Below are 12,546 nucleotides of genomic sequence, written 5' to 3'. Positions count from 1 at the left end.
CGTTTGTGACTTAAATTCCTTAAAACAAAAAGGTTGATTGAATTACGAACGAGTATATTTGTTTGGCGTGCAATACTCACAGGATACATAATTTCAGTGCCCGAGTTTAACGTGTTTATCTCCGGGACAAGACGATATCCGATCTCTTTTTTCGGATCACTGTATTCTCTTTACAGTGTAATTCTTGACGTCCGTCTCTTCCCATGGTACAAGCGAGACGAGGAATGAATGGGTACGCTGTGCTTGTGTGTGTATGTCCTGCCCCTAGAGGCAGTATATATCCTCTCATTAGAACCAATGTTTGCTGTAATCGGACACCTGGCGTATTCCAACCAAAGCTCCAGTCACTGACTGAAAACTATTTAAAAGGGAAAAGGATGAGCCTTACTCTTCCAACTAGAGACTTTTGATTCCAACTCCCCCCCCTCCCTCAGCTACCAGTCTTTCTGCAATCAAATTTCCCAAATGCGGATTGGCATAAATGAATAAATTACAGAGAAAACCAGAAGAAAATTACTCGTGGAAACTTTCCGTCAAACTCTCCTTCAGAGTGTAGGATTTTATGTTGGGCTTTCTAGGCAAAACTGTATGAGAACTTCTTTCTGGACTGTTGTTAAAAGCGTATCCAATGCGCAAGAAGCCAGTTGGTGCTTTCTGTCCCTTAGCTGAGGAGTCACGTTGTGATTAAAGGATCAGGTTTTTGACTGCCGGGACAAATGAATACAAATGAATTTAGGGATCCGAAGGAGAGATTGCAGAACCTCTCAACTCGCTACAAAGTAAGTGTTAAAATTGCGTACACCGGTGATGCTGAGATGTGGTTTGGCGGAAATGAAGTGTCACCTATTTATAAAGATCTTAAAAAAACAACAACAAAATGTACCTTGGACGTGATGTGTACATTGTTATAACTTCATGTGAATGAAGAGATCTCGTGATTATGTGAATCACGTTTTTGAATGAATGAATCTGGTAACGCTTGGATTTTAAAAGTTTCAGTACGTGGCTTCCGATACATACAGTAAGCTCTATAGAAGCTCTTCCAGACGCTGTGTAGAAATTGTTTTAACTTAGATCAGATTCTTAAAACTCGTAGCCGCTCTCGTATTGCTTTAACAACTAATCACTGCATAGCGCTGCCGACATAGTGACATTAGAAAGCAGAGTACATAGCAATATAACCTTGTTCGTAACCTGGATCTATTAAAAAAAAAAACAAATTCCCTCAGAGACAGTTGAGGGCGACAGAGAGAAGTGGTTTTCATGGCCAGATCTCCCTCTTCGTCTTGGCTTGCCTGAGAAGCATTTCAGTGCTGAATATTGACCTTCATCTGTCTTTATCTACGGAGTACATGGGGCTCGTCATAAAGGTTTATTCATACATTGTAGGGCATTTCGCCTTTGGATGCCTGGACTTCTTTCTCCGAGTTGTAAAACATGTCCTAGCGGAAAGCTAAGAACTACAGATGGAGCTCAATAAAATTAGACTACTAGTGCATCTCCAAGAGGCAAAACACAAACCGGCCGCGCAAAAGGAAAGAATCGCTTGTTAAGGCATTCTTGCAGTTTTGTCGACGTTGTCAAAAAGTTTCAGGGACTCGCTGGAATGGAAATAAAGTGCATATATATCATAAATTTGGACTGCTGTAAAAAATACCAAGAAAGAATGAAGTAACCGTGATGGAGCCGGATAATGCCCCGGACTCCAAACTCAAACCAGCTGGAGTCGGGGGGTGAGTAGAAACTACGTGCATCGCTGAAAGCAGATTTCATTCCAAGCTTTAGTAGAAGGGAAACCTCTATCCTTGCATTTGCAGGGAAACCATTGGGTGTATTAAGTGACCACTTTTGAACAAACCTAAGCACACTTTTTACTTTTTGATTACTTCTGTAATTTTCTCAAAATGTAACGGCTAATTTACTGACATTGGGTAAATCTACCTCGGCGAACGAAGAAAATCAGTCGGATTTATGGGTATCACAGAACATGTACAACGTGTTTTCCTTTAACACTACGTTAAAGGTTTCTTTGTCGCTGGTATAACAGAAGTATTGACAGTGGTTTGTTCAGTCTAAGGAGCTAACTTAAAATCTTCATAACGGGGGGTCTCTGATTTTTAAATTTGACAGAATCTAAAACATCACATAATGTGTAAATTCTATTAATTCAGTGGAAAAGTCTTCAAAGGATACATTTTTGAAAGTACACAAAATTCCCCTAAAACTATGTATAACCAAGTGGCATTTTCATTAGAAAAGCAATAAAACAAGAGTCATGGCATTAACTAAAAATACCGTATATAACGTTACACTTGAAGAATAAATTGCAAACCGTAATTATGACTGCCTAGTTCAGTAATTTAGAGACATTCCCACAAACTGCTCTGCCACAGCGCCCTGTCAAAATTCTCCAAAGTTAGCGGAGAAAGTCAGCGACTTCGCTGCAACTTTTATTTTTTTACCAACTGGATAGATTTCACCACTAGTTAAAATTAGTTTCGACACTGCAGAGGTGAAAAAAGTTTCTGCAACTACAGTATATTAGTTTTGATCTACGGCGCATTGGATGTGTTCTTTCCAGTTAAAACAGAGGTATGTTACAGGAAACTTTTTGCCCTGAATGGGTTTCTGTGTGTACATCATGACACGTAAGGAGCACGCTATCCCAAATTGTCAAGTGATGGAGGGCTTCTGAAATGATTTTATGGTCTGTTGCCATCCCTGTGCTACTTGGGGTGCAGGTACCGTTTAAATCGGGAATGTCTGTTGAATAAATCAGTCAGAAGCGTTCACAGTTAATGATGACATGGACGTAACATGCCTTATTCACTTCAAAGCATAGTGGAAATGGTTCTTGAAGTACTTTAGAGGTTTCCATGATCATTTACATAACACAATACTATAGTTATCTTAACCCTTTCCATCTGTTAAGATACCGTTAACACCCCGGACTTAACGTTTTGTTTGTTCTTACAGTAGCTACTTGTGCTGCGCTAAGCAAGTACTACTCAAAAGTAACATGTATTAAATGTTTTCAGCTAATTCTTAGCTCATTCTAGTTGTGTATATATATTGTATTTTTTTCCTTTGTCTATTGGCAGTAAAATGTTACTGTCTGGGAACAGAAAAGTTAAACATTTGACTGTGGGGAACTGTTTGTACAGTATATTCCTGCTTAATACTTTGTAACCCAAGAGCTGTGCCAGTTTAGTCAGACCGCCAGATGTCGCACTACCTGCCTCTTCGTTTGGCAGAGATGCCCAAAAGCAGTGATGTTAATAATTATTTTTAATAGTCTGATTTAACAGTTCTTTGATAAGGGAAGTAGAAAAGAACAGAATACCCGTATGGTATTTTACTACATAGCCAGACTTTGGACAGATTTATTAGTGTCCTTTATCTCTCTGTGGTTCCTTTTGGATCTTCCAATCGTAATTTTCTAAAAGATTAAATATCCTTTTAAAACAGAGTTCTGGTTTCATTAAATCAATCAATTAATCAATCAGTTTACTTTAATGTCCTTATCAGCAGAGCCATAGAGTGAGATATACATTTATGTTGCAGTTGGAACTATCAAACATGAAAACATACTTTGGGCTCTCTGAATTTTAACTTTAAGGAGCATAACGAAGAGCATTTTGCTTATCTTCAAACACGTGCTCCATATTTAAAGGCTGGGAGGACTAGGGGGTGGAGGCTTGTGTGTGTCGGTGGGTGTGGGGGGGATCATACTATCAGATTTTTAATTACCTCCCTGAAAACTGGGTGTTCCCCAGGGGAAAAAGTTGAAAGGAGAACTTTGGCTGCTGTTTTTTTTACTTTCAATGCTCCAGTGTCTGAAATCAGCAGGAATTTTCCACTAGGTGATTTGAATAGTGAGCTACAGGTATCACTTAATCTGGGGTAGGGATATGCATCTGAGGGGCCCTGGAATTTCTAAAGATGAAGAGTAAAATAAAGGCAGCAAGTTGAATTAGGTGAAATAAATTGTAGGTCAGCCTGCCCTCCTGCTGTTTTGCACTCTAATATTCTGCTACCTGTATATGACTGACCCCCAAAACCTACACTCTTTTTGCTCAGTACACTTGTTTATACTGTACATAAAGCTTTTGCTAAGAGCAAATTAAGAGACATTAGCTAGATTTAAGATGAGATTGAACTGGTTTTGCCTAGTAAAACATCTAGGAAGAAGAGGAGATAGTAGCTTGAAAGTATCTCCCCATAACACCAAAGCAATTAAGCATGTGAACTACATCCTGACCTTGGGCTGCTACCAAACAGCTGGACTGCAAATTTAAGCTTTCCTTACCAAGATGGGCTCAGCTGTTGTGAATGTGATGCGTGGATGCTGCTCATAATGTTTTGAGGGGCATCGGGATCTGCCTGAACCGTGCCTAATTTTCTGTTGTATATGATGCCATATGCCAGATATTCACGGTGCCAGTAGTGGAAGTTACAGTAAGTCAGCAGTCAGTCCTTGTATCAGAAGTCTGCATAGGTTATCATGTGCAAAACTGGATGGCCACCTAGTTGCAGCTCAACTAAAAAGAGGTACTGAGCACGTCTTGAAAATAAGCCTTTGATTTTTATGCTGGGTCTTTCCAGGATCCTGATTCTAACATGAAGGGCTTTCAGACTTGCAGTGAGCCACAGCCGTGTACTGTGGATGCTGTTTTTCTTCGCCTTTACCACACAGACAGCAGCTGACGTGAATGTAAAGTATAAGCTCAGGGATTGGGTCATGGAGACTAGAAACTGCTGAGTGGCAATTCCCTGGATGTGGCGATACCACGATCAGCTGCAGAGGGCTGTGGTTGTCCTGGTGGTTTTCCGTTGTTTTGGCATGTTTGAGATGGCTGGGCTTCTCCTTTCCTCCGCTGGTCTCCAGGGGACAGTTGACCACAGAATGGGGTTTGGGGGTTGGAGAGAAGATGTAAGGGGTTGAAGATGGAAGGATAGCAGTAAATAGTCTTGTGTTTAGGCTTCATAACTGCATGCAGCTGTGAGAAACTTGTGTCTGAACTTGAACAATTAGTGACTGTGGAACTCTGAACCCACCCCTGACCTTTGATTGATTTTAAGCCAAACCAACCTTGGGTATTGCAATGTGGGGAGACAAAACTCCAGGTAAAAGTGCATTTTTTGTGGAGGACATCATAATCTGCTTCACTCTAACAAAGAGATGCACATTAAAATTCCAGCAATGGGTGCTTTTCGTCATTGAACTATCCACTGTAGAAATTTGGCCAAAAGAAGCATTAAGGATGATTAGGACAAGAAGTTTGTTCTTCAAGATTTGTATCTAATAAGAGGTTCTGGAGGAGAGAAGATGCTTCAAAAGGACTTGGTTTAGATTTTAACAACATGACATCAGTAAGTATTGAGCAAGATGGAAGGTTCAATATGGGAGTGTATTAGGACTCCATTGAAAAATAGCTAGTACAATATAACTAATTTTTTTACAATACCTATTTTGTGAACAGAAGTTCACTTTGATTTAGAATAGATTGAAATTACACAGCAGTGCAAAGTGATTTGAACAATCGCATAACAGTTAGGTTTCATACAAATGCAATAAGTCTTGCAAAATAATTGTTTCTGCTAATAGTGCAATAGTTAATTTTATGTAGTGCAAATACTACAAGCTGCACAGAATATGGGAAAGATTCTGAATAACTGCTCAGAATATTCATGTATGCTATTTTACAAGGCTTCCTTTGAATTTGTTCAAAGCAACACCTTTTTCCTTTATAAAACAATAGGGTGCCATTGCTCCAAAGTGCTGTTACAGCTCTGGCTCAGTTTATCTCAGGAACAAAAAGTATTGTGGCATATTTTGAAAATTACTCCTGCATCTCCCAAACAAGTATTTGTTTCCTTACGCCTTTTCTATTTTTAAAAAATGTTTTTTTGGCGTTAGAAAAAATAGAATTCCTACTACAGAAAAACTTCACAACAAAGCATAAATTAAAGGGAGCTGAAGAGCGCTTTCGATTTGATCCAAAGCAGCTTTAAAAATGTATGACTCACCGTGCAATTAAAGCGTTGGATTGCAGCAGAGCTGATAAACTTTTGCGGACTGTTCTTACACAGCTCCAAACAGCTGTTCCTTCTGCGGGGGAGGTTATATCCAGTACTTCAGTGGAAGTAGTGCTATTACTTTTAGTTTACTGTATTGCTTGTTTTTCTTCCTTTCTCTTCATCTTCACTCATTGCTTTTTAATGATTATTGGAAAGGAAGACTAAATGATAAACAGATCTTCCTTGCCACAACTATGTAACATGATAATTCTGAACATTTGAGAGCATACCAATTGGTATTCTAGACCCCAAATTTTAATTTTTGTTCTTTAAAAATGTGTTTTTTAATATGTCTGTATTAGACTACAGTATTCTTGATTTGGAACCTGTTTAATAATGGCTAATAAGAGTTTGACCACAGGGCTATAGCTACAGTACCTTATGCATTTGTTATTTGGAACACCCCTGTACTTTCGACACTGGACTGCAGGACTTCCATTAATTATACAGCTACACTTTTGTGAAGGCTAGTTCCCTTACTAAGAATGACAGGTCTGAATCTACCACAAAATATAAAAAAACAGCCTAATGTTCAATTATAGACACTTTACCTAAAAATCTCCTGTCTGTTTTGTAACTCTAAGTTATTCAAAGAAAGAACACAAGGAATTCTGGAGGATGGGTAAGCGCATTACTTTTATTTTTAAAACAATGTCCATTGCTCCCTAGAAGTAGGGTTTAGGGTTGTTTTTATTGTGGGTTTTTTTTACTTCTTGGCACTGTGGCCTGGGTTATGTCTTCATGGGCAGGCTGTGGAGTGCTATGACCATGCCCTCTAGGAATAAACCATTGTTTTGATTCTTTAGTTTAGAAATAGTAACACAAATATTCTTGCAGGAATGGAATCTAATCAGGAAGATGAACTCTTCAGTATAGTGGCTGCAAATGACATTTCATATATACATTAAACTATTAATGTTGAAGTATCTATTAGAAAAACTATACATGGAATTTGGGACCTTAAACGTGAAGTGTTAATATGAGGCTAAAGATAGTTCATTATTTTCTTTTTCCATTTCAGTCAAAGTTAGAAATTTACCATAGTTAAAATCTGTGAAGTCTTTAAAATATCGCTTCTGGTATGTTTCTTCTGATTGCAAAATGAAAACTCGGCGTCTTTCACAGACAACTCCGATCTGGCAGTGTCTTGTAGGTTAAGTGAATTCTATGTGGCATTTCAAATAAGGACATTTTTTTGCCATTTAACAAGATTGCAGTGTCTCTAAATATAGAGCTCTATGCATCCTTGAGAAAGGTATGCTTTTTACTGCTCGGTGAGCTCAAGCAGAGCTTCATCATATGTGGTAATGTATGAACTAACACAAATGACACATTGTTCAAAACAGTTCATCTGAAAGGTTTTGTGTGTTTATCCTGGTGTCAATGAAGGTTACATGAATAAATGGGTGCTATCTTTACCTTGAGTTTTTTTTTTGTTGAGATATAATTTAATCTGTTGACTTTGCTGCGTGTGTACCAGCTGTTTTAAAGATGCACATCTGTACCATTACTTACCTTTTACATGAACTCAGAAGGCAGACACAGCATGTTCCTTGTCAAAATGTTTTGGCTAAGTAAACAGAAGTCCCCCTCACAGTTATTGTAAGCAGGAATTCTGTGTGGAAAACACTCCCAAGACCACCATTTTCAAAGAACCATAACAGGGCCGTCAGCCCCACCATATTACTTTAGGATATTTATAACAGGTGTGCAGCTTATGTTTTAACAAGTTCAAAACATTAATAACTTTAGTGTAATTACTGTATCAATTATTCTAATAGAAATGTAATTCCTGCTGTCACGTCGGCCAGGAAATTTGATTATTGTTACTTATGTAATGGCCTCAGGGATTGCAATCATTTGATTTGTTCTTGGCACTTTTTAATAGAAACTTTCTCACCATATGTTTTTTTTCTGACTTTCACAGGAGAGCCCTAATTCTCTGTACCGTTTTGTATTGTACTTGTTACCTTGGACTTGCACAAGTACATTCTGAAGGTAAGAACTTTATTAATTTCTTGTGTTTTAAAACTAGTTTACTGCCAGCCTCACTAAAAATGAGTGTGTATGTGCACGTGAGACAGAAGGGGAAGTGCTGTACCTTTCATTTCTGTTTCTGTCTTGTTTTCTTCTGGAGGGAAGACTCAGTTTCCCAAATCTTTTTTTTTTGTACAACTACATGGAAAAAGAACTCCAGCAACTTCACCCAAAGAGTTAAACAATGGTCATGACCGTATCCCATCTGCTTTCACTCCTTTCTTATGGAGACTGCTCAACCTAAAAGAATAACCATAACTAGATGTCAACCATAAAAAAATGGCTACACATGTACCTGTGGTGTGGTCCCTGATTTCATATTAGATGGTCCTAGTATCAAGCCCATTAGGAATTATTGTACCTCTGCCTTGATGGCTTCAGACATCCAGCTGTATTATTATTATTGTAATAATTACTTGCACTTACAGTATATAGTGCTTTTCTGGACACTTCACTCAAAGCGCTTTTATAGGTAATGGGGACTCCCCTCCACCACCACAAATGTGTAGCCCCACCTGGATGATGTCACGGCAGCCATAGTGTGCCAGAACGCTCACCACACATCAGCTCTCAGTGGGGAGGAGAACAGAGTGATGAAGCCAATTCATAGATGGGGATTATTAGGAGGCCATGACTGATAAGGGCCAATGAGAAATTTGGCCAGGACGCCGGGGTTACACCCCTTGTCTTTTCAAGAAACGACCTGCGATTTTTAATGACCACAGAGAGTCGGGACTTCGGCTTTCTGTCTCATCCAAAGGATGGCGTCTTTTTCCAGTATAGTGTCCCCGTCACTAAACTGGGGCATTAGGGCCTACACAGACTGCAGGGTGAATGCCTCCTGCTGGCCCCACTAACACCTCTTCCAGCAGCAACCTTAGTTTTTCCCAGGAGGTCTCCCATCCAGATATGAACCAGGCTCACACCTGCTGAGCTTCAGTGGGCTGCCAGATGTGAGTTGCATGGTGACATGGCTGCATATGTCAATACCAGCACTGTTTGAGTGGTTAACCTCCGGTGGGCTAATATCTCCTCCATTTGGTGTTTTATACTCTCATTCTACATTATGCTTCAGAATCACAGACAAGCAATGGCTCTTCTGATCTTGAAGGCGTCTGAAAGCTAAAATAAAATAACTTGCTCTACTAAAAATAACTTTTTTTCTGTAGCAATCAAAGTATCCCATATCTTTTCAAGTGCACTCCTCTGTTCAGATGGAAGGGATTCCTGGCACACACCAACATAACTGTGATGTAAAAGCTGTGTAGAGGATGAGAATCTGATTAGTGTCCTTATGATATTCTTATTCAAATTATTATTTTCCAACTAGTAAGTACAGTTGCTGTCGTTGCATCTTTAGGCAATAATGATACCATATCTGCTTAGATGTAGATGAAATTAATTTGAGTAGCTTGGGCTGCAGAGGATTTTGATTTAAAGTTAACAGTCTGGAACATTGAAAAGATGCTGATGTTACTCTGGCTTGGAGGTTTTTCTCAGCTAAACATGAATCAGAAACTTCTGGATGGTAGGAGGTTTGGAAATGTAATACAAAATGTGGTCTTGAGTTGGGTTTGGCCTGACATTGACTTTGCAGAAACTACAGTTTGGAATTTGGCAAAGTTGGTCAAATTCCCTTTGTTTTTAAGCCATTAGAATTTATCCCAGGGATTACCCAGTGTCTGATGCTATCTTGGTTTGTCTTCACAGTAATTATTTGTAAAACACTGGCTCTGTTTCGGTAGTCCCCCTGTTGTCGTCTTGGTGAATTTTATGTAACCACCTGCCAATAAGAGGCAGTTTTTTTATTAATGCACAAAGTTTAAAGTCGCTCCAAATCAACCTCAACTGAACTATTTTCACTAGCAGCATTTCTTAAAATGTTCCCATTCAGACAGAAGTGCTGGATGAGTCAATAGGCAACTAATTTTTGGCTGGGACCATAACATTTACAACAGAATTTCTACAGAAACGCAGAAATAAAACCCATAGTTGTCACAGTGAAACTTATTTTTTGTCTCCTTCTAAAACAAATACGAATTGTAATGATACTCAGAGTGATGGAGAAAGCTCTCTCTCAGCAGTGCTTTTCTTGTTTGTTTTTTTTTTGCCCAAACCCAAGTGCACTATCATTCATAGCTCCCCCAATAAAATCTACAGTAGCAGGCATGCCAAAAACAGGAATCCCGGTGAAGGAAATTAAGCTAAGTTAAGGAAAACGCCCATACAGTACATGATGCACAATGATTTAATATCAGTGTTGTGGAATAATGGGATTATGACTTCAGCTTTCCATTAGTTGCTTTAGCCGAAACTGAATTACCAGCAATTATTGTAAATCATTCTAGTTCACAATAGTAATGATCTTGTGAAGATGGCTTAGGCCGAGCTTCCCAAAAACTGTGGAGCTTAGTGTTATGGGTGTACTGGCAAGACGACTGTCTTCTTCGCATTTTCTTTGGAAGTATTTAAATAGTCACTCCCCCAGGGAGTTTCTTTCATGGCTAGTAGACTGATAGCTTCCTATTGTTTTCATAAATATGAGGTGAACTGTGCCGTTATTACATTTGTATGACAACTGTTTTAGTTGATGACCTTTTCACTTATTACGTGTAGACTCTGGAACCCGTGAAAGGGACTAGTAATAATGATTTGATTTGGAAAGGGGTCTTTGTGTTATACTTTTGACTTGTTGAAATTGCTTACATGATTTTGGCAGGTCTGCATGATACTGAAGGTTCTTCTCCGCTAGTTTCTTCATGTGTATTGACAGTGAGCCTGGCAATACTGGGAGGGTCACTGTTTTTACAGTCAGATTGATTTTTTTGATGTATTCAGTTGGTCTTTTTCATTTATCTTGCCATATGCCTGTGTCATCAAGATTTAAAAGTTTTGGAAATCACATTAAATAGTTCTACCTCTTGACTTAAAGAGAGCTATAACCACTTTAAGACAGGTCTGCACTTTGTGCTCAATGATTAAAGAGAATATCAGCTTTCAATGTACATAACTGTGTTAAATTTCTGGCACCTCTATTTATGTTCTCAATTTGTTTGGTATGAATAACCCCATGATGCGTGGTCGCACTAGCCAACACAAAGTCCAGTCCAGACATAACTGAGCATTAAATTGTCAACAATGATTTGACTGTTACGGTCAACTTTGTATTGTTTTTAGTGAAGAGTGTTTATTTTTCTAGTTCCACTCAAAAGTATTTTACCAGTTAAGTGAAATCAAAGAGGACCAGTGAATCAGCAAATTCCGATGTGTGTCTTAAAGGGCTGTTGGCAGATTACGGTGCATGGCATTGAAATTTGCCCTCCCTGGTGATCGGAGCCTTTTCCCCTTTCAGGGGATCAGAACCGTGGCTAATGTTGGAACAGGGAACTAAACTCCTGTTGAAAGATGCCTCCATTTCATGTGCTCTTGAGACATCCACATCATCCAGACATTTTCAACGTTGCGCAACACTATTTGTCGGATACTCCTTTTCCAATTAATTACCAGCTGTCTAGAGTATGTTTACCCCTGGAATGCTTTGTTTTTCATTTTGTTGGGTGCTACAAGGAAGTATTATTTTTTTCTGTTTTGGCATGCATTGGACTATTAATGGGCAGCTTGCTCTTGTACACTGTTAATGGCTATCACATTACCTCCAAGTGACTTAGTCAGTTGGTAAACCTGTGGGCTGGACCACAGAAAAACAAAACAGCACAAAATGGCAAGAAAATAATTATAGTTACCAGTAAAATGTAATCCATTTTGCCCTACTCTATGCTCCATTTGACACTTAACGTGGGTCTTCAAAAATAATCTATATATGAAGCAGCTTTTAGCTAAAACATTCTAAAACACTGAATCCACGTTCAGCAAACAGCATAAGAGTAGTAAAATAGTAAAAAAAACATGTAAATAAAGTATGTGTACAGTATGAGCTTATCGAACAGGAGTAAATGTTGGGGCTTTTTTTGGGTACAGTGTTTCTGTCTTGTGTTTCTAAGTTTCTAAGTTATTGCTTTACTTAACTAACACATCATATTTCCTTTCAATTAATTATTTTTTGTTTTGTGCTGTAATGGACTGAGAAGTTGAGGAAAGAGCAAGACTAAAAATGTTAAAAACTTAAAGTGATTAAGGAGCACCTCACATTTTTCCATGCAGGTGACCATGTCTGAGGATGTACAGTAGGCTACCTTGCGGATTACACAGTGTCTGATCCTCCTGGAGAAGACTAAGTCTGCAAAGTGAGCCGTTGTCTCTTATTTGACTAGAAAAGTACCCGTCATGGGTCAACAAGTAGCTCCAAAAGGGGAAGTTGTATTGTCCTCACTCAAAACAAGCCTCTAGTCTATTTATGGGGTCTGCAGCCCAGTTCTTGAATGGTGTCTTCTTCTACAGAGCAGGCTGAGAGAATTCCTCAAGGAGTTT

At 38.9% G+C, this 12,546-nt stretch overlaps 1 protein-coding gene across 4 annotated transcripts in view; it reads left to right on the top strand.

Moving 5' to 3' along the window:
* The first annotated feature begins 376 nt into the window (after window positions 1–376).
* Window positions 377–12,546, top strand: part of LOC102685690 (collagen alpha-1(XXVII) chain B) — a 155,604-nt gene continuing 143,434 nt past the window's right edge. The window contains exons 1-2 of one of the 4 annotated variants that reach the window (XM_015366777.2): window positions 377–779; window positions 8,009–8,079. In XM_015366777.2, the coding sequence (XP_015222263.2) occupies window positions 727–779; window positions 8,009–8,079 (124 nt within the window). In that variant the 5' untranslated portion in view covers window positions 377–726. Of the gene's footprint in view, window positions 780–808; window positions 1,734–2,427; window positions 2,593–8,008; window positions 8,080–12,546 lie in introns of those variants that run through there. The other 3 variants (XM_015366773.2, XM_015366775.2, XM_015366776.2) reach the window with 3 other exon arrangements.

The sequence above is a fragment of the Lepisosteus oculatus genome, chromosome 24 (genome assembly GCF_040954835.1).
Source record: "Lepisosteus oculatus isolate fLepOcu1 chromosome 24, fLepOcu1.hap2, whole genome shotgun sequence".
Lineage (NCBI taxonomy): Eukaryota > Metazoa > Chordata > Actinopteri > Semionotiformes > Lepisosteidae > Lepisosteus > Lepisosteus oculatus.
The sequence above is the reverse complement of the archived record's forward strand: the minus strand, read 5'-3'. Positions and strand labels throughout refer to the sequence as shown.